This window comes from Pleurodeles waltl, chromosome 4_2, assembly GCF_031143425.1.
Source record: "Pleurodeles waltl isolate 20211129_DDA chromosome 4_2, aPleWal1.hap1.20221129, whole genome shotgun sequence".
NCBI classification, from domain to species: domain Eukaryota; kingdom Metazoa; phylum Chordata; class Amphibia; order Caudata; family Salamandridae; genus Pleurodeles; species Pleurodeles waltl.
The window spans coordinates 1,049,211,711-1,049,236,323 of record NC_090443.1 but is presented as its reverse complement, the minus strand read 5'-3'; the positions used below and the strand labels follow the sequence as shown (position 1 = coordinate 1,049,236,323).

The 24,613-nt window shown below is 45.3% G+C and overlaps 1 protein-coding gene across 1 annotated transcript in view; it reads left to right on the top strand.

Annotated features, from left to right (window-relative positions):
* The window catches only part of LOC138294019 (equilibrative nucleobase transporter 1-like), a 387,196-nt gene extending 362,961 nt beyond the window's left edge, over window positions 1-24,235 (top strand). Inside the window, exon 11 of the mRNA XM_069233271.1 lies at window positions 24,055-24,235. Coding sequence (XP_069089372.1) covers window positions 24,055-24,235 — 181 coding nt within the window. The remainder of the gene's footprint in view (window positions 1-24,054) is intronic.
* Window positions 24,236-24,613: the final 378 nt, after the last annotated feature.

Sequence of the window (24,613 nt, the reverse complement as noted above, 5' to 3'; positions counted from 1 at the left end):
CAGCTCCTCCGCATCTGGTCGCTGAGCTGTAAGTCTTGAGGCAAGTAGATTTCTATAAAATGGCTCCCTCAGACCATCCAGTCCATGAACAAATGGGAATCTAATTTCCATTTGCTGGTATCTGACATATTCTGTGAATACCAGTTTGCAACCAGATTAGCCGGCCCTGGCATGTATTCCACCACCAGATCAATCTCCTGCCTGAGACAGAACTCCAACAATGCCTGTGCTAACTTTGTCAGTGGTTTTCACTGTGTTACTCCCAACTTATTGACATAGCTAACTACTGTCAGAATGTGATGTGAAGTAGAACCGTTAATTTTACCCTGTCGTTCACCAGGCATTGATTTGCAAATGAGCCTGCAAGAAACTGTAAACAATTTATGTACCATGATGACTCCCTCCTGGACCATCTTCCTCCAGTCCAGAAGGTGCCAAACCATCTGCCCCATCCCCATAGAATTGCATCAGATTAAATTACAAGATCTGGGGAACAGGGAAAAATTGCTCAGCTATTCTAGGCATTCATATGAGGGATCCCCAAAGATACTTCTGCCGTATTCTCTTTGTCTAATGGGTCAATCTGTGAATATTGCAGGCCTCTTTGAAGATGCCTTATTTTTAGCCTTTAAAGAGCCCTATAATAAAGGGGTCCTAGAAATATTGCTTGAATCGACAATGTCAACAACCACACTATCTGTGCCAGTTGTCTTAATGAAAAATAAGTCCAACTGAGAGCCGATCTTAGCTCTTTCCTGATCGCCTTTAATTTCTCACCAGGTAACATCAAGAAACCTAGTTCTGCATCCAGCAGAAATACCAAAAAGCTCATTCATTGAGAGGGAGTAACATCTGACTTCTCCACATTTACAATAGGCCTGGGTGGAAAAAATTCCCTCCGCTCGCGGAGTGTGCGGGATTCGGGCACTCTGCCCTGTGTGGAGTAATACAGAGTTACCAAATTCCGTCATCTGGTGTGTGGCGGAATTGTTTTCCATTTAGCACGCACTAGAATTGTTTCTGGTGTGTGCCTGCAAGTGCCACAATAATCTTGGGCTGCTTGTGAGCACACCCAGATTTTGCGCCAACTAGTACGGCTTCCGGCCATGACGGTGCTGTTATAGTGCTGCTCACAAGCGTGAACGACCAAAGGGGCACCCTGAATGGATTCTGTACTCGAGAAGCAGCTAAATCTACTCAAAAAGATGTTTTCGAGTCGATTTTCTGCTCCAACTGACCTTTCACTTTGTTTTTTAGTTTGAGAAGCCATTTTTTAAAAACATTTTTTCCAACAGGAAGGAAGTGCTCGAGAGACTCCCACTTCCTATTCCTGTCCAACAGGCTCCTCCCAGTGCTTTGTCTATCTTCTGGTCACTTTTCACTTGGATTTGGAGGTGAAAGGATCACTCTCTTTGTCTTCTGAATATATACCTTTGGATTTAAGGACTTTGTTTTTGTAAGTTAAAAAACTATTATATAAGGGTGTTGTTTGTTTGATAGGGCATGGACAAGTGTTGTTTTGTACTTTTAATTGATTTTTAAATGTCATTGTGGTGGGTGGCCTTGGGTGTCAGCAGAAGCCTAGTTACTTTTTTAACATTTCATTTTTCACCTTTACTAAAGGAAAAATATTGAACAGTAAAGTACATTGTCTCCATGTTTGTTACATTTGCAATATTCATTTATTTTACTATGTGGCCTAGACTGCCAACGGGCCATCCAGCCAGTAGGTCCAGTGCTAGCCAACAGTACATGAAAGAACTGTTTCTGTGATATATGTTGTTTCATTTAATACATAATTTAGAGCAGGGATGGCATTGGATTAAATTAAAACTGTTGATTATTTTTTGCATTTCACATTTTGTTCTGCAAAAAGTGTATATGTGGGGTAATGTCTGATGCCATAGGAGGATTTGTGTTGTTGTAAGATGTTTTAATCTCAGTCAGTTTCCGGGTTTGCCATTGCTGAATTCATGGTACTGTTTTCTTCAGTGTTATTATGCCTCATTTGTCTGGCCATTGTGTGTTAGTGTGTTTGCAATAGGCCACCATTTGTCTTCAATCAATTAATCAATCAATCAATCCATTTACATAGCGCACTACTCACCCATTAGGGTCTCAAGGCGCTGGGGAGGGGGACACTACTGGTCGAAGAGCCACGTCTTGAGGTGTTTCATGAATGTCAGGAAGTCCTGGGTCTGGTCTAGGTGGAGCAGTAAGGAGTTCCAGGTCTTGGCGGCGAGGTGTGAAAAGGATCTTACTCCGGTGGTGGTGTGGCGGATGCGGGGGACGGTGGCGAGGGGGCGAGGCTGGCGGAGCGAAGATGGAGGGTGGGAGCCTGAAAGGTGAGTCTGTCGTTGAGGTAGGCTGGACCTGTGTTGTGGAGAGCTTTATGTGCGTGGGTCAGGAGCTTGAAGGTGATCCTCTTCGATACATGTAGCCAGTGCAGGTCTCTGAGGTGGGGGGAGATCTGGTTGCGGCGTGGGACATCGAGAATGAGGTGGGCGGATGCGTTCTGGGTCTGTTGCAGCTTCGTTTTCAGCTTGGTTGTTGTCCCTGCATATAGAGCATTACCGTAGTCCAATCTGCTGCTGACCAGGGCGTGGGTGACAGTTTTCCTGGTCTCGACGGGAATCCACTTGAAGATCTTGCGCAGCATGCGGAGAGTGTTGTAGCAGGAAGAGGAGATTGCGTTGACCTGCTGTGTCATGCTGATAGTGGAGTCCAAGATGAAACCCAGGTTGCGTGCGTGGGTGGTGGGCTAAGGTGCGGTACCAAGGGAGCTGGGCCACCAGGAGTCGTCCCACGCTAAGGGGTCAGAGCCGAAGATAAGGATCTCTGTTTTATCAGTGTTTAGCTTGAGGTGGCTTGATTCCATCCAGCTGGAGATGGCGTGAAACCCATTGTGGAGGTTGATTTTTGCAGTTGTAGGGTCTTCCGTGAGGGAGAGGATTAGCTGGGTGTCGTCTGCGTAGGAAACTATGTTGATGTGGTGGGTCCGTGCGATATTGGCGAGTGGGGCCATGTTAACATTGAAGAGTGTTGGGCTGAGGGATGATCCCTGGGGGCGCCACAGATAATCTTGGAGGCTTCTGACAGGAACGCCGGAAGGCGGATTCTCTGGGTTCTACCGGTGAGAAATGACGAGATCCAGTCGAGAGCCTTGTCGCGTATTCCGGTTTTGTGGATTCGTGTATGAAGGGTGTGATGACAAACCGTGTTGAAGGCTGCAGATAAGTCCAGGAGGATGAGTGCTGCGGTTTCGCCTTCGTCGAGCATGGTCCTGATGTCATCTGTGGCAGCGATGAGTGCGGTCTCGGTGCTGTGATTTTTTCGGAATCCGGATTGGGTGGTGTCGAGCGCCTTGCAGTCTTCCAGGAAACTGCAAAGTTAGGAGTTGACGATTTTTTCGATGACTTTGGCTGGGAAGGGAAGGAGGGAGATCGGCCAGTAGTTCTTCGGGTCATCTGAGTCCGCCTTGGGTTTCTTCAGTAGGGCATTGACTTCTGCGTGTTTCCAGATTTCCGGGAAGGTGGCCGACTCGAAGGAGCTGTTGATGGTGTCGCAGAGGTGGGGAGCGATGATGTTGCTTGCTTTATTGAAGATGTGGTGCGGGCAAGGGTCTGATGGGGATCCGGAATGGATAGAGGCCATGGTGTTGGCGATATCTTCTTTGTAGATGAGGGTCCAGGTGTGGAGGAGGTTGGTGTTGCATGAGGCGTTGGGTTCGAGGGTGCCTGTGGTCTGTAGGTGGGTCTTGGGGTTGAAGCTGTTGTGGATTTCTTCTATCTTGCGGTGGAAATGGATGGCGAGGACATTGCAGAGCTCCTGCAAAGGCGGGGGTTCGTTGTTTTCAATGCCATGTGGCCAGGGACCATTTTATGTAGTCTGTGTCCATAGGCCTGAATGTGTTCTTTGTTTTCCATGCCTCCTTGCTTGTTGGTTCACCATGTGGCTGGTGGTCATTTTGTGTAGCCAGCCAATGTGCTTTTGCCATAGGTTGCATGTGTTCTTTGTTCTCCATGCCTCCTTGCTTTCTGTTGTTGTCTGACCCTGTGATCAGCAGCCATTGTGTGCAGCCAGCCACTGTGCTTTTGTCATAGAATTGCATGTGTTCTTTGTTCTCCATGCCTCCTTGCTTGCTCTTATTGGTTTGGCCATGTGGTCGGAGGCCATTTTATGTAGCCAGCCAGTGTGCTTTTGCCATAGGCTTGCACGTGTTCTTTGTTCTCCATGCCTCCTTGCTCGCTTTTGTTGTTTAACCTAGTGGTTGGCAGCCATTGTCTGTAACCAGCCAGTGTACATTACAAAAGGCTTGCATGTTTTTTTGTTTTCCATGTCTCATTGCTCGCTGTTGTTGTTTAACTATGTGGCCAACGGGCAATTTGTGCAACCAGCCAGTGTGCTTTTGCCATATGCTTGCATATGTTTTTTGTTTTTCATGCCTCCTTGCTTGCGCTTGATGTTTGACCATGTTGTCAGCAGCTATTTTCTGCACTCAGCCATTGAGCTTTTGCCATAGGCTTACAGGGGTCCTTTGTTCTCCATGCCTCCTTGGTTGCTGTTGTTGTTTGACCATGTGGTTGGCAGCCATTTTGTGCAGCTAGTCAGTGGGCTTTAGCCAAAGGCTTGTTTGTGATATCCGTTTAATAATATGATCGAGGATCATTGTAGTATACTATATTATAAATATAATGGACAGTGCTTTCTATTACAAGCATTTTTTTTTATTTTTCACCTGTGCCTCCTTGCCTCCCAATAGGTTTCTTATACTCCTGCAGTACAAATATCAGCAATTAATTTTCATTCTTTTTTCTTTTATTATTTTAGTTTAATTTACATTTTTTATTTTATTTGCTCTTTTAAAAAAAATAATTTGTATTTACATTTTTATTTTTATTTTTGTAATTTTGTCATTACTTTTTTCATTTTTTTTGTTTAGCATTTTTCCTCCATCCATGATCCATCCATCCATCCATCCCCTGGCTGCAATAGGTGCACAGCCGCACAACAGCATTCATTTTTTTTAGGTATTAATCAGTTTCCCCGTGCCCTCTGCCTGCTATGGTAGGTGCACTGCACACACATCTGTATTATTCATTTCTTTTAAGATTATTACATTTCCTTCTGGACTCCCTTGCCTGCCATAGGCACACGCCAGCCTTCTTTTTTTAAGCGTTATTCCATTTACCCATGCACCTCCCTGACTGCCACAGGTGTCTCTCTTCGAATAGATGCACATAAATCAAAGGCTAGTTACATCTGTGTTATCCTGATTGGAAATGAAATGTTATGTTATGGTGGTGTGGTTTGAATATAAACTAGTTGTGTATATTGTTGCTAATTATTTCGTACAATAACTCAAGTATCCAACCACACTAAATTATAGTGTACTTGTATTAATTCAGACTGCAACAATGCCATGTTTCACTAAATGTTTTTCTTGTTTGTTTGCTTTGAGGTGCACAAAAGAAGAGACATCAGCCACAGTACTGCTACACAGAAGGCCTGTACTGAGATTTCAGTCCTCCAATCTCTTCTGTTTGTGCAACTCAATGCCACTGCCAACCGACAGCTTTAAGATGGCCCCAAAAAAATGTGCTGTCAAAAAAGTGGCCGGTGTAAAGAAGCAGCTTTCCACCACTTGTGTGCTGACCAAACCCTTTTTCAGGAAACTTGTGTCTGCCTTCCCTGCCTCTGGGGAGGAACTTGGGAGTAGCACTCCTGCATCAATGGCACCACCCTAACATAAGCCTAAGGCTATGTCTGTCACCTAGGCAGCCACTGCAATCAACACCAGCATCACCTGTCTCAGCAACCACAAAATGGCACAAGAGTCAGATGGAGACACCACAGCCTACAGTGACTGCCCCAATATGCACAATGAGTCTACCACCTCCCACTTCTCAGAAGTCATCTGCGCCAGTTGCCCCAGAAAAGAAAATAATCAAGGCTACTATTACAGGATTGTTTAGGCAGAAGGGGCTTCTACGACCGCAACCACCTAGCGGCATGTTTGTACAAAAGGAAGCTGGCTTAAATGTTAGCTCTGGACCGCCCCCCTTTTTCTGTGGAGGGAGTGGGATTTTTAGAATTTGTGGCGGCTATCTGCCCGAAATGGAAGGTGACAAATTAGACCTATTTTGCCAAAGTTTCTGTTCTAGCATTTCATCCCAATGTGCTGGAAATCGTTGGACACGTTTGCAGCAAAGTGCTGTTCACACCATCCTCCTGACGAGAGACGTAGACCAGTTGTGAAGAAACTGATTACATGTGTATTGCTGCACACTGGATCTCTTTTGTGGAAGTGAGGCAATAGTTATCTACAGGTCTCAGTGCTGAAGACACTTTTAAGAGTGTTCAGCGGTATGCAACTGTAGCCATGTTTGCCATGGAAAAATCACATACTGCTGCAAACATCTTGGAAGACTTTAGCAAAAAGGTGTTTGAATGGCTGTAACCCAGAGGTCTCAAAATTGGATTTGTTGCCATGGACAATGGCAGTAATATAGCCAAGTTCATGTCAGATTGTGGTTATTTCAGGGTCCTGTGTTTGGAGCATTGAATCAACCTGGTTGTGGCGGATTTTCTCAAAATAGAAGATGTTGGCCCTCATTATAACATTGGTGGTAAATGTCGCCTACCGCCGTGACGATGGCCGCCAAAAGACCATCGCCGTGGCTAACATCCATCCCCCAAATTATGACCACAGCCGGATTCCTGCCACAAGAAGGGTGGAAATCCAGCTGTGGCCATACTGGCAGAAGGTGTTAAGGTGGCGCTGCTACCACCAGCAGCGCCACGCCAGTATGACAAATAATATGGCCTGGCATGTTCTGCTGGCAGGCACTGATGGTGGTAGCAGCACCCCATCCCCTGCCGGAAGATCCCCTGGATGCAGGTAAGTCCGGTTTCTGACAGGGGAGGGGGTGGGGGGTGTTGTGTGTGTGTGTGTGTGCGTGTGGTTGTGTGCATGAATGTGTGAGTGTGTGCATGAATGCAAATGTGTGTGTAGTGTTGTATGCATGTGTATATGCATGTGTTTGAATGCGTGTTTGCGTGTCAGTGAGAATGTGCGTACAGATGTGTGCAAGACTGAATGGATGCATGCGTGAATGAATGCATGTATGCCTCTGTGAGTGAGTGTGTGTATGAGTGGTTCATGTCTGCCAGTGTGCATAAATGGGCGGGAGGGAGATTGGAAGGGGGGAGCGTGGATGGAAGGGGGTGGGGGGCATCTGGGGAGTGTTTGGGGAGTGGGTGAGCCTACTACCAGTGACAGGGAAGGAATTCCCTGCCACTGGTAGGGCCTACCGCCATGGTTTTTGTGGCATTACAAACACCACAAAAACCATGGTGGTAGGCAGGGTCAAAAGGCCGCTGGCAGTACAATAGCCGCTGCCGGGCTGGAGATTGTTGTCTCCGACCCGGCAGCTGCTACCACCATGGCGGTCTGAGTTGTATATTGGTGGGTTGGCTGCAGCCAACTCGCCAATGTCATAATGTGGCGGTATGTACCGCCAGCTTGTTGGCAGTACTAACGCCACATTGTCACCGACCGCCGGGGTCATAATGACCCCCATAGTCAGCAACATACGTCCCACCTGCAGAAGAATCTGAAATAATTTCAGCCCTTCTTCTAAAGCCCAGAAGCACCTGAGCATTATTCAGCATGCTAATAGAGTCCCAGTTAAAGCCCTCATACAGGATGTGCCAAAATGTTGGAACTTGAACTATTACATGTTGCAACGTCTGTTTCAGCAATACAGAATGACCAATGACTATGCCATTCAAAGGGGAGGGAATGCAATTGGGAAAAGTATAACCATGGATGCAGACAAAATGGGGCCTAGTCAAATGCCTGACACAGATGCTGAAGTTTTCACACGGAAAGCTAGCAAGGAGGACAGTATGAAGGGCCGAGCTATCTTGCTGTTGCTACTAAAGGACCAGTTAAAAAAGGTGTCTGAAAGGTTTGCACTCGCAGGTGTGAACAAAAATGCAGAAATGCATACCTTGGCTGAGAGCTTAATCCTTCACTTGGCTGTTAATATAAGGCTGCAAAATGACATCATGTTGTCCAAAGAGTACATCTTTACAACACTACTTGAGCCACTGTACAACATAAATTTGGCTATTTCATTCCTTTTTATAAGGAGATGTTTCAAAATACAAGAGGTGGATTGTTGAGCAAGCTGGAGACCTGGAAGGACAATGGCTGCAAATTACTGGAGTCCCTTCCCTGGGCAGAAGTTCTGGGGTTCACCTTCAACTTCCAGAGAGGACAGTCTTGTCTCACAACAGCCAACACCAACAACAAGAACACCAGCAACAATCACAACTACAGGAACAGAAGAATTGGCCCCAACCTCTGCATTGGGTTGGTTTCAAGCGGCAAGTTTTAAATCCAGTGCAGAGGTGAAGGCAAAAGAGGTCAAGCAAGTGGTAGCACCAATGACCATTCAGAGGATGTCCCAGTAGTATCTGGATGACCCAAAAGAGGTGTATGCAGATCAAAACCTATTGGCATATTGGTATGCAAAGCTGCGCCAATGGCCAGTGTTCAGTAAGCTGGCAATAAAATATCTGGTTTGTCCAGTAGCCAGTGGGTCTGCTGAGCGTGCGTTCAGTGCAGCTGGTGCAGTTGTCACAGTGAAAAAGACCAGTCTCTCACCTCAAAACATTGAGAGATTGACCAGGATCAAAATGAACCAACGTTACATACCACACAATTATTCTTGAAACAGCAGCATAGGGGGAGGAGGATTATTGGTCAGAATCAAGTTTGTTAGCTGACCAATTTCTGGGCAAAGCACATGAGTTTGTGGACGAACTCTATTTCTCTGACTGAGTGCGGAACCATAATACTTTTTAATTAGTTATCAACAAACCTCATTGTTTATAAAAGTAAAAAAAAATTTTAGCTACTGGAACATTATGTTTGTGTCTGATTTATGCTGCCCACCATTTTAATCACGTGTATGCCTGCACTGGATTTGGACCAGTGTGCATTGAAGAAGCCTTCCCATACCATTCAGGACTCTGGAGACAGTGCCTGTCTCCCTCCCATAGCTATCCTTTTTTTGCATCACTTAGCAGGGCTGCCCAAGATGATCATCGATTTACTAGACTGCTAAACTCCAATGTGTTGCTTGCATCAAAAAGGAGGTGCAATTGTGTACCTACCACCGTGCTTGGATTGGAAGAGGTAACTATTGCACCAATGAGTGATGATATATTATTGAGTGATTGTGAGTGATGATTGATGATTTATGTGGTGGCAGACAGTGTGGGAGGGTGTTCAGCTAATTAGTAAGCTTGATTTTGATGATTTGCAGTGTATGGCGCCTGATGAGTGATCATTTTTCCTGAAGTTGATTGGCCCTTTCAAACTTAGCGAAATTTACCTGCAGGGTTCACTCCTTGTTTTTGGTTCTTCAACGACCAGGCCAATCACTTTTGTTAACAAACACAAATCTACACAACAAAACACTCCAAATCAGTTTCTCTACTTGTTCTTCAACAGCAGTGCACTACAGGCCTATCTTGCTTGGGACTCACCAGGACAGAATTACTCGGAGTCAGAAGGAGGATGAAAAGAATCAGGGCGGGACTGCCTTAACATCCAAAAGAAGGAAGTTATCAACTTCAAAAGGAAACCATGATGATGATGATTACTCTGAGGGCTAGAATTCAGCTCTGTGGGCTGGAGAGAGGTGTGTTGATTTGGGAAATGCTGCTGAGTGTGTGCACTGCATTGCTGGCACAAATTTGAAACTATGCCTATGTTCTTGCTCTGCCACTGAGTCATCTTGGTACACTCCTCATGAAGCTTACCTACCTACCTTGCCTTCTTCTCTCCTGCAAGAATGAAAGGCAAAAGCTCAATACTCCTGCTTACCTACCGGACCGATTCAGCCAGGCACCCAAGAGTGATGGACATTCCAAGAAGAATGCAGATACACCACCCAATTTGGCAATACAGTATAATTCTTTTTTTAACAATCATTTTTTACTTTGCTCCTCCGTAATTTGTATTTTTCAAACCTAGGTGACAGAACATTTAGATCTACAATAACTTGGCTCATCGCTCTGGGAGTAGGACCTCACATGTGATGCCTTTCCTGTTTGGGCACTACCACTACCATTAAGAAGGCACCTTGGGAAACCCTCCAGCAAGGCTTTGGACGATCAAGAGAGGGAGCAGCCATGGCGTCATTTATTCAGGTAAGAGAACATAGAGTGAAGTGAACTAGTTTGGTTAGTACATAATTAACTTCTACTGCAGATAAGTAATTGTTTATCTAGGTTGCAGTAGGCAATATAGGTAATGGCAACACACACACATAATGGTCACTATCGTTACATAGGGCAGTAGGACAAGGGTATAACTAACTATAACTAAATGGCATACCCTTTGAGCAGCAGGTTAAACAAACAGTCTGTGTGGAAAGGCATCAGTGCAAAGATAAAGTAAAACACAAAAAACTTCTTCAGGCATAGAATTTAATAGAAATGTTTCCCTTTACTCCAAAACGTCCAAACAAAAGAAAACCCACCCTCTCCACCCACAATAGGCCCACCCCTCTCCCAAAACAATACCTCCATAACCAATGTCCAAGTAAAAGTCTAAAACAAAGGGCAAATGAAATTGCCCTGCCCAAGTCCCACCCTCTCCACCCACAACAAAACTCCCTCCCACCAAGACAAACATTTTTAAAAGTGTTCAGAAGAGGGTATTCTCCAGGAGGTTCTGCTGTTCTTGAAGCTGAGTCTCAAGGCTTGCAATCTGACGGTCCAAGTGCTCCATGCTACGCAACATGTGGTGATGTAATAGGTGGTCTGATGGGGGTCAGCAATGTGTTATCGGCAGCTTCCGGTGGTGCTCGCATTACATGGCCTGGGGACTGGAGGCTCAGGCAGCTGGCTGGAGGAACTGGGACCCAGGGCAGGGGCGTGTGCCTCACCCTCCACCAGACATTGGTACTCCACCCGGGTGGCCTCCAACCTCTGCTGCCACAGCCGAGCTGCTATCTCCTGTCAGGTTGGTGGTGGCGGTGGACCATCAGTAGTAGCTAAATCAAGAAAGAAAAAAGACATATTGTAAGCAATGCTCTGTGCAAACACTTGTTTAAAATTATATAGTGACACTGTAGTGTGGAATCCCAACCCCATACTGTACTTTGATTGGATAGTATATATAAATGTTATGAAATCTTGCTTGGAGATAACTGGGCATGTAATTTGTATCTGAGTAATTGCCAAGAAATGTCTATATGCTAAATTCTCATTGGACAACTATTACTATTGCCCTTTGTGTTTTGCAAGAATAAAAGATCATGTTGTACTTCTGCTATTCGAACAGTTAGTTTTGAGATCCAATTGTTCCTGTGTAACATTATTAAATTCTCTCTCTCACTACAGCTGTGTGGTTTCTGTCTTTGGTCAGGCCTGGATTTAAGGAGGCACTTCTACAGGAGCAATATATTGCTAGTCCTCTGCGGCCATTGGAATTTCTGATGTGATTAGGAGAGTCACAAGGACATGATTTTACCCACACATGCCGCAATGACTGGCAGAAAGGAATTGAGTTAGCATAATCCTAGATTTAAAACAAACAGAGTGATTTTTTTTCTTGTAAAGGATTTCCCAAAAAAACATACATACACTGTGTGGAAAAAGAAAAATAACTCTCCTGAATGAGTAAGGCATCATCCACTATAGAGTACAAGTATTCTGTTCTTGTTGTTCTAAATGAATGGAAGCAAACTAGCTAGTGCATCAGGTACTAATTTGCTACTCTCTGCAGGATACTGGAGCAGCTGTAATGGACAATTATCTTAGTTTGAGTTCAATGGCCCTGCTCTTCTCCACATGCCTTTCAATTCTACCCTGACTCCAAAGAGGTACATGAATAATATATGTTGCACATGTCATGTATAACATGCAGATAAGTGATATCCTGTCTGCCATAGGTAGGCAGCGGGAAAAAAGATGCATGATGATTAACAAAATACAACCGCAATACATCACCACATTTCGATTCGTAGTATCTTCTCTTCTATTGAAAATATCGCTTTGGGCATTTTGTTGGTTGACAGTGCTAGAAAAGCCAGATAGTCAAGTCAATCAAAATGATTTCATAATTGGGGGGCAGAGATATTGTAGGAGGCTAGCTCGTTATATAGTGTTTGAAAATGATGTGCACTGTGCAGAGAGTCCAAGCAACCCCACCTTGGTATCCAGAGGTAATGATAGTTCACCTAAAGCTTTATTTTTGTGAAGTGTGGTCGAGCAGTTAAGGTAATCCAGGAGATCTGCTAAGCATTTGTTGTACTCACAGTATCAATAAAGGAAGACACACACTAGGAAGAATAACTCAACCAATTTACAAAAATAATATAGATTTATATGTATCTTTTAGGACCAAGATCTTTGTAATATGGTAAGTACTTTTTTAGTTATGATTTTTCAAAGGTTAGAAAATGCACTGTTTTTGTGCGTAATTACACACCATAGGAATCAGTAGGAGAAATTAGAAAAATGCATATAAAATCAGGCAATGTTCTCACAAGTGCCACCTTCTGTCTTTAGGTCGAGGTCATGGAGAGGTCCAATGGTCCAACCAAAGAAGTTCAGGCAATTCCCTGTGTCCGAACAGGAGAAGCAGCTGTAGGTTTTGGACCTCTCGCACAGAGAAGGGGGCCACTTTAAAACACACTGTACAGAAGAACTTAAGGGTAAGTCTGCCGGGTACCTTTGGAGGATGAAGGTTCCAAAAGTTTGGGGACCACAAGAGCACAGCTAGTTTGTCGGTGTAGGGGCCAGGGAGGCCGGGTGCAGCACAGATTGGTCAGCCAGGTGTTGTGCATCTTGGAGTCCTCACGGTCAGGGGCAGGCAGCTTTGAGGGTGGATGGCAGGTCAGCATGGCCACTCAGGGGGTGGATCTTGAGTGCCCTGAAGTACCTTGATGGGTGCTTGCTCCTGTGCTTTTTGGAGTCTGGAGTGGACTCTGCTTCTAGGTGTCCGACGTTGGGGGTCTGGTTCCCCAGTTACTGGCACGCCACAGCCCTAGAAAGTCCTAACACCACCAAACTTGGCACGGTGGAAGGCATGGCCTCTGGAGCTGTTGTATGGTTTCTGGCTGGGCTTCTGGTTCTGAGTCGTTGGTCAGCAGCAGATTAGTAAACCGGACTTCACGGGTTCCTTGCCTGCTGGATGCAGGGGAGTGATACCTTCACTCTGAGGGAAGTTTGTGGCAATTTTCAGAAGGCTGGAGGTGCTTTGGGGTTTTGTAGAGTCCTTCAGGTTTCTACGCCACACCACAGTGATAATTGTCGAGTCCTTGGAGCAGCAGGTAGGGTTGGGGCCTCTTTGTTTTGTGCAACAGAACTGCAGTTCTCGTACCTTGGGTTTTCTTTGTTCCTTGCCTTCTTGTGTCCATCAAATCTAAAGTCTTGGTCAGGAGACGCCCTCTAAATACTGTATTTAGGGAGTGCTGGTGGAGTACCTGGTAGGGGCCAATAGGCCACCTATCTTAGGGTGGCTACACCCACCAAGTGACCACTTCCTATGGGAATGGACACATCCCTGACTGACTAATTTTCCTACCATCCAAAATGGAGGAAAATGAAATGGAGTGGTCACATCGCCTGCCTCACCTGAAGGTTGGTGCAGGCTGAGGGTAGCCACTTCCTCTATTCTTGCTTAGTTTCCCACCAGTTTTCCCACCTAAATCGTGGGTAGAACCATTGGGTTGCCTTCTGCTGCTAGCAGCAGATGAAGGGGTCAGCTTTCAAAGACGACAAAGCTTTTGAAGCTGACCGCTGGCGCAGGGTGCCCGATTGTGGGAGGAGGTGTGACACCTCTGCCCAGGAAAGGCTTTGTCTTCAGGCTCCTGAGAGCAAAAGCTGTCACCGCAGGAGTCCAGAATCATGTCTGGTGGTGGCAGGCTGGTTAAGACCAGTCAGCAACCATGCCAGGGGTCTTTGGTTTTGCAGGGTGTACCTCTGGGTACACTTTATAATAAATCCCACACTGGCATCAGTGTGGATTTATTATTGTGAGTCGTTTGATACAACAACCCAGGGTTCAGAGAGGCCGTCATGTAGCTGGGGAACTCACAATGACCAGTGTCCAGCACATGCATTTGCTATGGCTTCCCTGTACACTTACTATGTCTAAGAATTTGCAAAGACACAGTAGGGGCATATCTGCACATGCACATACACATCACATGCATTATAGTACCCCGTGCCTCAGGGCTGTAAGGCTTGCCAGAGGGGTGACTTGCCTTATTTCATGCAGTGTTATCAGACATGGCACCCATGGAGTTTGCTACTTTGGGTACACCTAGTCATGCATTTGCAATGGCAGGATGCATGTGGCTGATGTGGGGCCTCTCAGAGTGGCATAATTGGTGATGCAGCTCTGGAGAGCCCTCTTCAGTACCCATGCCCTAGGTACCAGGGGTACTATTTACTAGGAACGTACGAAGGTGTCTGAAGTGCCAATACATAGTACAGTTTTGGGGAAAGAGATCTGACCCTGGGAACCTGTTTAGCAGGGACCCACTGCAGTTACAGTATGAAAGCACTTCATGTCCCAGGTAGTAAAGTGAGGGGCTAACCATGCAAAAAGAGGCCCTTTCTCACAGATAGGATGAGTGTGAGTCATTTGAAGCACAATTAAGGGGTAGAATACATTGTTCAATGTGGGACATATGGGGTTGGTTGGCAAAAGCAATGGCACTGTCCTCATACTACTTTCCTGCCATGCTGCACTGTCATTGAAGTTGCTGGGATACTGAATAATCATACATACAACACAACATGGGGGGGGCGGTCACCATAACTATGGCAACGCTCTCCTCATTTGGCTGTTTGAGAATGAGCAAGAAAAAAGAAGCCTTCTCAGCAAACAAGCGTAGAATAGCTTGCATGGGTCTGCAAACTCTGCAATCGTCACAATAGATTACCTAGGCTTTTCTCTTAGTCTAACAGTACCAGTCCACGGGGTGTATAAGGTAGGGGAGAAGGAAAGCTTAATAACCAAGCAGAAGAAAGCTACAGATTAGTACAGACAGGAGGAAGTCAACTCCAGAAACAAGAAACATAGAAAAAAAGGCTAATGCAGGGAAGGATAACAAGAATTAACAACATGAAATAGAATGAAGAGGATTTGAAAAAAAAACAGTCACAGTATACGAGAAACTAAATAATTCTAAATGGGGAGAGGTAAAAGTTAGGGAAATAAATAATATTAACAGAAGAACGTACTGGGGCCAGCAGAGCTGTGAGCCGCGGCACTGGTGGTGGCGGTGGTACTTCCACCCACTGCGGCACTGGTGGTGGCAGCGTCCACCTGACTCTCCGATGCCCTCTTCTTCTTGCCCTTGACTCAGTGCAGTCACAGACAAAGCTTATCCGAGGGACAGGAGCGTGAGGACATTGCAAAGGCTGATTCCCCGTTACCAGGCATCACCTACATTGGCGGTGAGAATGATAATAAAACTATTTGGAATGATGTGCCATATATTTCTGTAGTCACAGATGCAAGGTCACACGTGCATCTGCAGCAGGAATGCCTTTCCAGACAATAGTCATAGATGATGGGTATTAGGAAGATCTGTGATGGTTGAGTGTCAAATCTGTAAAAAACAAAAGTGGCATAATCAGGTGTTTGCAGCATGTGCCACTGTAGGTCACAGTCTGCACACACTCCTGTCATCTGGTGTTGGGCTTGGTACACTACAAGTTGTTGGTCTTTGGAGTAGTAGTTTTGGGTTTGAAGTGACTCGGAGTAACTCACTAAAAACACACGATGCACCAGGGCACAGATTCCAAGACAGTTCTTACAGGGAAATGTATATGCAGAGATGCAAAGTATTAAAAGGTTTGTGATCTGGAAAAGAACATGTATTCATTATTGACTTTACTATATGTGTTGCAGTATGCTCACATCCAGGAAGCTGCAGAGGGAGCATGTGAATCTACAGCACAACAAGCCGCAAACGGATAGTTCAATTCGCTGCATGTGTTGCTGTAAATGACTTGTTGTGCAAAGGCTGAAAATCAATTCCCAACGCCCTAATGTGGTGACGTGGAAAGAAAAGCATCGGAGTAGTGGGGCTGTGTTTTGTCTACAGTTTGGCTCAGGTGTGCTTCTTGTTATGCCTGAATGTGTGTCCATTGATGCTTAGTGAATGTTAACTGTATCCACTAGTGGAATGTTACCTCGTATGGCCATTGTGGCACCTTTTCTATCAGCCAAATGTGCCCTAGGTACAGAGGGGAACATTTACAATGCCCCTGCAGTACACTAACGCTGCATAGCAACGGCTCCTCCGATATGGTGGAGCATCGCCCCACCGCCGGCAGCAGCAGCTGCAGCTGCAGCTGCAAAACCTTTACGATAAAACTACAATAACCTGTGTTTATTATGGTTTTAACGTAAAAGGGGCGGGCCAGGGGCTATGACGGAGGAGGAGTGCACAGCACTCTGTCTCAGTGCACATGTATGTTTGGCTAGCTGTCTCAGGCCGACCAAACACATATGCGCACTGTGTTGACGGGTTGGCGAGAGCAGGCAGAGGCTCACACTCTGCCTTGGAGCACCATGGCTGGGCGCTCCGTCCAATCCTAATCCTGCTTTCATGCTGCCAGCTGCATGAAAGTAGCGTTAGGATTGGCTGCAGGGCAGGCTGGGTGCCTGTGCCTGCAGTGACGACAATGGAGCAGGTTGGCACGTCGAGTGGAGAAAGGTGCGTTTTTTTCAATGATATTTTTTATTTTTTGTTGTCCCCCCCCATCCCTGCGAGCCACTACTGACGCAGCCGGAGTGTCACTTTTGTATGCCTGCACATATTTACAAGGCCACGTAAAGCCACCTTGCGTGGCTTTTTATGGTCTAGTAAATATGTCCCGTTTTTATGCATAGCTTTGTGTGAAAGGGTCATTCCATGGGTGTTGCTGTGGGTACTCCCATGCAACACCCATGGAATTGGATGCATTCCCAGATTTACAAGGCTGGGAATGCATCAGTTTCCTATGCCACCCCAGGGGTGGCGTAAACGTGGCACAATGAGGACACATAACTTTATTTCTCCTTGTTTTTTGCTCTTTCTAAGTGTGCTGCAGAATGCAGCACACATAGGAGGAGGAAGACTCCATTAATGATTGTTGAAGGTGTCCCTTCCTGCACATAAACAATTATCTCTGCATCGCAGGCACCCTTGCACCGTGCTGTAAATACGACGCATCCGTGCACTTTCCTAATGACATGCGCAGCAAGGTGGCTTGTGGCGCCGCACTGCGTCATTTTATGAAATATGGGCCTGAGTGTAGTGTGCATATGGCTTTGGCATGACAAATCTGAATGCATTTTACAATCAACCTAGTGACCCCAGCCTCTGAAATAGGTTTACCTAGGTGTTGTTGGGCAAATGCATCGTGTAAAGCATTAGCGAGAGCAGCTGTTGTAAAGAAAATGTTTTTTTGATTGCAAAATAAAACCCTGTAAGAATATTTACAGATGAGGTAGAAAAAAAAAGACAAATTAAAACATTGAACACATTTTCTCAGTAGTAGTTTCTCTGTAAATATATATATTTTTTGCGACAAAGCTTAAGTGCAGTGGCTTCTACTGTATGTAATGCTATTTCTCCTTACAAAAGTTATACCCTAGTGGTTGCTAAGTAAATATTGTTCTCTATAAAAACGTTTTTCTGAAAAGGAGTTTCTGCGTAAGAACATTTCTCTGTAGTGATCTCTCTGTAAGAGTTTTGTTCGCAAGGTTATTTCTCTGTATTAGTTATCTGTACTTGTTTCTCTGTAAGTACATTAGGGCCAGATGTACAAAGCTTTTTTTCTGTGCACAAATGGCCCGATTCGCAGAATCAGGCCGTTGCACACAGTAAAAAGCATTTTAGTACATACAAATGCTGTTTTGCGATTCAGTAATCTATTTACCGAATCGCAAAATAGGTTTGCGAGTCACAACTGAGAAGGAGCATGCCAAGGGCGTCCCTTCCTCATTAAGAGTCGCAGTGGTATGTTTGATTGTTTTGTGACCGTGATTGGGACCCCTTCCCGTTTTGTGAATGCATGCAAAAAAATGTTTTAAGAGCAGGCAGTGGTCTCACTGACCACTGCCTGCTCTTAAAAAATGATATTGAACGTTTAATTTTTTGTTTTTTTAAACACGTTCCGCTTTCCTTTAAGGAAAGTGGGCTGCGTTTAAAAAAAAGATTGCTTTATAGAAAAGCAGTCACAGACATGGTGTCTGCTGACCCCAGCAGGCCACCGTCTCTGTGATTTTTGCGATTCCCAGTGGGTCGCAAATTGCGACCCATCTCATGAATATTAATGAGGTAGGTCTGTTTGCAACCCACTGGCAATCGCAAAAGAAACTCAGTGGAGTTTCATACATTTAAAATTGTGATTTCCTAATTTCGATTCGCATGGAATCACAATTAGGAAATTGCACTTCCAAAGGTTGGGACATGTGACCATTTGTGATCTGCAAGAGCGTTTCCTTCCAGTGGTTTCTCTCTAAAAAGGTCGACGGATGAATATGATCACAACAGATCCCAAAACCCTAGCTGGCATCATTAAACATAAAACATTTAGAGCTTCCATTGTTTGTGATGCAGACCTGGGCAAAGAACAGCTGTGTTTTTCCTACACTGGGTGAGCCCTTTAAATTAATTTGTCTTTAAGATTGTTTCTTGGTAGCACGTTCTCTGTAAATATATTTACCTGTAACTGTGTTTCTTTGTAGAACTTTCTCTGCAAATGTATTTCTCTGTAAGTGTTTCTCTGTTGTGCATTCTCTGTAAATGTATTTCTCTGTAACAGTGGTTCTTTGTAGAACTTTCTCTGTAATGCATTTCTCTGTAAATATATTTCTTTGTACCAGTGTTTCTCTGTTGTGCTTTCTATGTAAATATATTTCTCTGTAAAATATATTTCTCTGTAACAGTGTTTGTCTGTAGTACTTTCTCTGCAAATGTATTTCTCTGGGACAGTGGTTCTCTGATGTGCTTTCTCTGTAAATGTATTTCTCTGTAAAATAAATGTCTCTGTACCAGTGTTTCTCTGTTGTTCTTTCTATGTAAATATATTTCTCTGTACCAGTGTTTCTCTGTTGTGCTTTCTATGTAAATGTATTTCTCTGTACCAGTGTGCCTCTGTTGTGCTTTCTATGTAAATGTATTTCTCTGTACCAGTGTGTCTCTGTTGTGCTTTCTATGTAAATGTATTTCTCTGTACCAGTGTGCCTCTGTTGTGCTTTCTATGTAAATGTATTTCTCTGTACCAGTGTGTCTCTGTTGAGCTTTCTATGTAAATGTACTTCTTTGTACCAGTGTTTGTCTGTTGTGCTTCCTCTGTGAAGGTATTTCTATGTATTCCTTATAATGACAGATCCTCACGGGGGTAGGTCTTGTGGTGTTGGCTTACATTTGTTTTCGATATGCGAGTTACCGCTGTGATGTTACCGGGCGTCTGGAGTATACCCTTGCTTCACATTGGCACATGGTCTCATAGTGGTACACGGGTGCGTACATCCTTCGATTGGTGTGGCACCTCTTCGAGAAAGACTCTCTCGTTTTTACTTTTTGTTGGTATGGACCTTCTCTGCAGGCATGTGTCTTGCTGCACCATGTGAGAGCAGATTATCAGGTGGGGTGAATATGGCACTGACCTTCATATGCCCTTTATTCTTCTTAATGACTTTCTATCTCTTCATCGACCCCCACTTATGAAGCCAACCCCTTCTGCACACCACAGCCACTGGGCCTCCCACAGCTTTACCTTCTGTAGAGCTCCTGGCTTTAATAGCTAGCCAGGCTTCCCTACTGGTCACTGATCTTGGGCAGTGTGAATCTTGCTATAGATTCACAGGATGAACGGCATGAACCTTACTGTAGATTCATAGGGAGCACATCATCCTGCAATGCACTTGTTATGCTCAGAATACCATCTTGTGATTTTTTTTGATAAACTTCTTTCCTTATCCACTTCAGGACAGAGCTTATAAACGCTCTTCAAAATTCACCTCATTGTACAGTGACCGCCCGGTTCGAAGACTCTCGTAGAAGAAGCGCCTCACTACTGATCCACCTGATTGTAGTGGCACCTTCTCCCCCTCAGCAGCTAAGGCTGTGGCTAGGTGGCTGCTAGTGGGCCAGATGGCCTGGCAAGCTGGGTCAGACTATTTCTTGATTTGAGCTTTGTGGCCCCTGCCTGACTTTAAGTCTGCAGACAGACCGTCATAAGTAACAGTTCACAGAAATGCCATGCTAAGCAAAGAACCTAAGTGCAGCCATGGAGACAAAAAGAATAAACATTGGTAAAACTAAGAGGTGCTATCATAGGGACCTATTGGCTTTGCAGGGGTTTCCTGCCATGCTGTACAGCACCCCCTGTCATTTTGTAGGTGCACACCCTACTCGTGCAAGCGCCTGAAAATAATGACAGGTGTTTTTTTTGCTTCTTTTAACTGATACAAGTTAGATCAGTAAGTAAAAGCAAAAAAAAGTGAAAGTGTTTTTTTTGTTTGTTTTTGTGTTTTAAGTGGGTGAGGAGGAAGTAGCTGAAGCAATAGGGGAGGGGCAGAAGCAACACATGAGGCCAGAAGCAAGAAGGTGAAGGGGTTGTGCGGGAAGCAACACAGAATGTGCTGGGCAAAAAAAAGCAAACAAGCGAGAGAGACAATAATGTGGAGCTCTGGGGAGATGCACACAGGTGAGAAAGCAACATGGGGGAGAAGCACACACAGATGAGTGTACTATGCAGGGTCAGGGAGAAGCATCCAGAAAGAAAGCAACATGGAGCACAGAGGGTAAAAAGAAGCACACTAGGAGATAGCTGGAAAACACATGCACTCTAGTGGAGTGGTGAGGACAAAAGAAGACAGTAGATCCCTTTACGTGAGCAGTGCTAGGACACAACTAAATTGGTAGTGCTTCAGGGAAGGGACAGAGTTGGAGAAGGCAAACTTTCAACTAAGAAGGAGACAAGTGAGAGTGACATTAAAGTCAACCAATGGTAAGCAATGGGCGGGCTACAAGTCCCTCTACGTTCTTGCTATGCCCACACTATGTTTTTCAAACTAGACAGCTTTGCAACGCAATCAAAGAGAGTGTGAAAAAGGCTAAAGAGACATGAGGAAAAGTAAGGTGGTTGGAAAAGTGAAACCTGAGGAAGAAAAAAAAGCAAGGGGACAAAGAAAGGAAGGAAGGCATACATCCGGTCCTCCGCCCCATCCAACCCCCAAGAATACCCTCAGCAAGGTCTGCCTCAGCACATTGGCATTACTTTGTTTTTTGGATTATTTAATCAATGACCCTTTAGAAATGTGCGGAAGAAATTGTGCTCTTTGAGCAAATTCTTCTGAAATTGTGCTGTAAAATGCAAAATTTGGCATTTAAAAGATAATGGGCCCGATTCACAAAGGTAAATTTAGAACAAAAGTCTAAGTTTAGACCTAAACTCATAGTAAAGTTAGAATTTTGGTTTCAGCTTAGACTTTTGGTCTAAGTTTAGTCCAAAATTCTAAACTTAGACCAAAAGTCTAACTTCACTCGTAGCTTAAGTTTAGACTTCTAGTGTAAGTTTATCTTTGTGAATTGGGCCCAATGTTTTCTGGAGGACAGCTCCTCAGTCCAGTCCCTCCCTCATGAAAGCTCCCATGGGCAGTCTCTTGTTTTGCTCACGCGGTGCCTTAGGGGTCTGGTTGAAAGTTAGGGGTATTAGGTTCTGGCTGTCCCCTTGCTACTCGCCCTTGACATCCGTACCTCACAGCCCCTGTCCCCATTTCTCCAGACCCACCCACCTGTGCAGCTAGCCTGTGTGTTGAGGGTAACAAGGTTGGACAACATAAACGCCATGCATAAGCAAAGGTTATTCAACAGTGTCTCTCACCTTGACACTCTTTCCAGATTGGGTTTTGTTGCTATTGGGTGATGAGTGATTAAATAAATCCTGAAAGTCTAGGGAGAAACTCTACTGGTGACCTGGATGCACAATAAAGGTGGATACACTTGCACAGTGTGTAAACTTTGTGTATCCCAGCATTAGAACACCCATTAAAGGTCCTTTGCACAACTTCTGCTGAAAAACATGTGCTTTGCCGGCAGAAGGGGCCCAGGCTCAGTGAGGGTCTGACGTGCTTGCTTTTTTCATAGAATAGATAGAAGTTGTATATGCCATGCCAGTGTCTGTAGAGGAGGGGATCACTCATGGTGTATAGGTGCATGAGTGTGTGAGTGTGTGTGTGTGTCTGTGTGTGTGTGTGTGTGTGCATGTGTGTGTTTGTGTGTGTGTGTGTGTGTGTGTGTGCGTGTGTGTGTGAGAGAGAAAGAGATATGTTGTCTGTGCCATGCCAGTGTGTTTAGAAAAGGGGCTGCACATGGTGTATAGGGGTTTGTGTGTGTCTGTGTCTGTGTGAGAGGGAAAGAGGGTGAGAGGAGAGACAGAAGTTGTCTGTGCCATGCCAGTATGTGTAGAGGAGAGGCCATTTATGGAATATAGGGGTGTGTGTGTGAGTGTGTGTGCATGTGTGTCTGTGCATATGTGTGTGTGAGAGAGAGACAAGTTGTCTGTGCCATGCCAATGTGTAGGTGTGTGTGTGAGAGAGAAAGAAGTTGTCTGTGCCATACCAGTGTGTAGGGGTGTGTGGGTGTGTGTGTGTGTGTGTGAGTGAGAGAGAGAGAGAGAGAGAGAGAGAAGTTGTCTGTGCCATGCCACTCTTTGTAGCGAAGTGGCTGTGAATGGTATGTAGGACTGTGTGTGCGTAAGAGAGAAAAGTTGTCTTTGCCATGCCAGTGTGTGTATAGGAGGGGCCGCACATGATGTATAGGGTTTTGTGAGCGTGTGTGTCTGTATGTTTGTGTGAGAGAGAAAGAGGGTGAGAGGAGAGAGAAAGGTTGTCTGTGCCATGCCAATGTGTGTAGAGGGAAGGGCTGCGCATGGTGTATAGGGGTGTGTATGTGTGTGTGTCTATTTGCGTGTGTGTGTGTGTGTGTGAGAGAGAGAGAGAGAGAGAGAGGGAGAGAGGAGAGAGAGAAGTTTCCTGTGCTGTGCCAATGTATGTAGAGGAGGGGATTCACATGGTGTATAGGGGTGTGTGTGTGTGTAGATGTGTGTGTGTTTGTGCGTGTGTGTGTGTGTGTGTGTGGGAGAGAGAGATAGAAAGATGGTGAGAAGAGACAGAGAAGTTATCTCTGCCATGCCAGTGTGTTTAGAGGAGGGGCCACACATGGGGCCTGGTTCACAAAGGTAAACTTGGACCAAAAGTGTAAACTTAGACCAAACATCTCAGTTTAGACCAAAAGTGTAAACTTAGACCAAAAGTCTAACTTTACTTATGGTAAAGTTAGACTTTTGGTCTAAGTTTACACTTTTGTTGTAAACTTAGACCAAAAGTGTAAACTTAGACCAAAACTCTAACTTTACTCATAGTAAACTGAGACTTTTGGTCTAAATTTACCATTGTGGATCAGGCCCATGGTGTCTAAGTGTGTGGGTGCATGTTTGTGTGTGAGAGAGAAGTTGTCTGTGCCTTACTAGTGTGTTTAGAGGAGGCACTGCGGATGGTGGGAGTTGTCTGTGCCATACCAGTGTGTGTAGAGGATGGGGCACACGCGCTGTGTAGGTGTGTGGGGGGATTATGTGTGAGTTGAGAGAGAGAAATTGTCTGTGCCATGCTAGTTTGTGTAGAGGAGGGGCTGCGCATGGTGTTTAGGTGTATGTGTGTATATGTGTGTGAGAGACTGGAAGAGGGCGAGAGGAGAAAGGGACGGTGTCTGTGCAGGGCCAGTGTGTGTAGAGGAGGGGCTGCCCATGATGTATAGTGTGTGTGAAAGAGAGAGAATTAGGGTGTGCCATGACAGGTTGTGTTTTTGTATAGGTAGGAAGGGGTAATGTATAGCCTAGGAGTGTTGTGTGTGAAGGTGTGACTAGGTAGGGCTGTGTGTGGCATGGGCATCCTCAGTGTGAAGTTACTGTTTTGGTGACAGTGTCCATTTCCCTTGATTCCTCCTCCCTCAGATTTCCACTCGCGCACTTTGGGAAGCTGTTTGGACTTATGATGGCGCTGTCGTCTGTTGCATCCATCCTGCAGTACCCATGCTTCGCCCTCGTGAAGGACGTGCTTCATGGAGATCCCTTTTATGTGAGTATTGGTGATGAGAGGGTGTCACAAACACCTGAGGCTGTGTATTGTGATTGAGAACACAACCACCACCAGAGCAGTGGTTGTTTTATGGAGCTCTGCCAAGTGCTGTGATCACGCTAGACTGTGAAGCGGGCACCTGGGCTGACGCTGCTCCTCTGGGGGCTTCATGTAAAGGTCAGATCCTTTCTACAGAAATCTAGGAAGCCAGGACCCTCCTCCTCTGGATCCTCTTTGTCACTTACAAACATGGGGCCTTATTTAGATCTTGATGGTCTTACCCCCGTCCCACTGTCACAGCAGTTCCAAGTACTGCGTCGAGCTGAAGAAGTCCCACGCACCGTATTTAGATGTTAGCAGTTGAGACAGAAACTGCTGTGATGGGGGTTCCCAATGCTGGCTGCCAGTACTATGCTGCTGTTAAGAGGCAGTTTC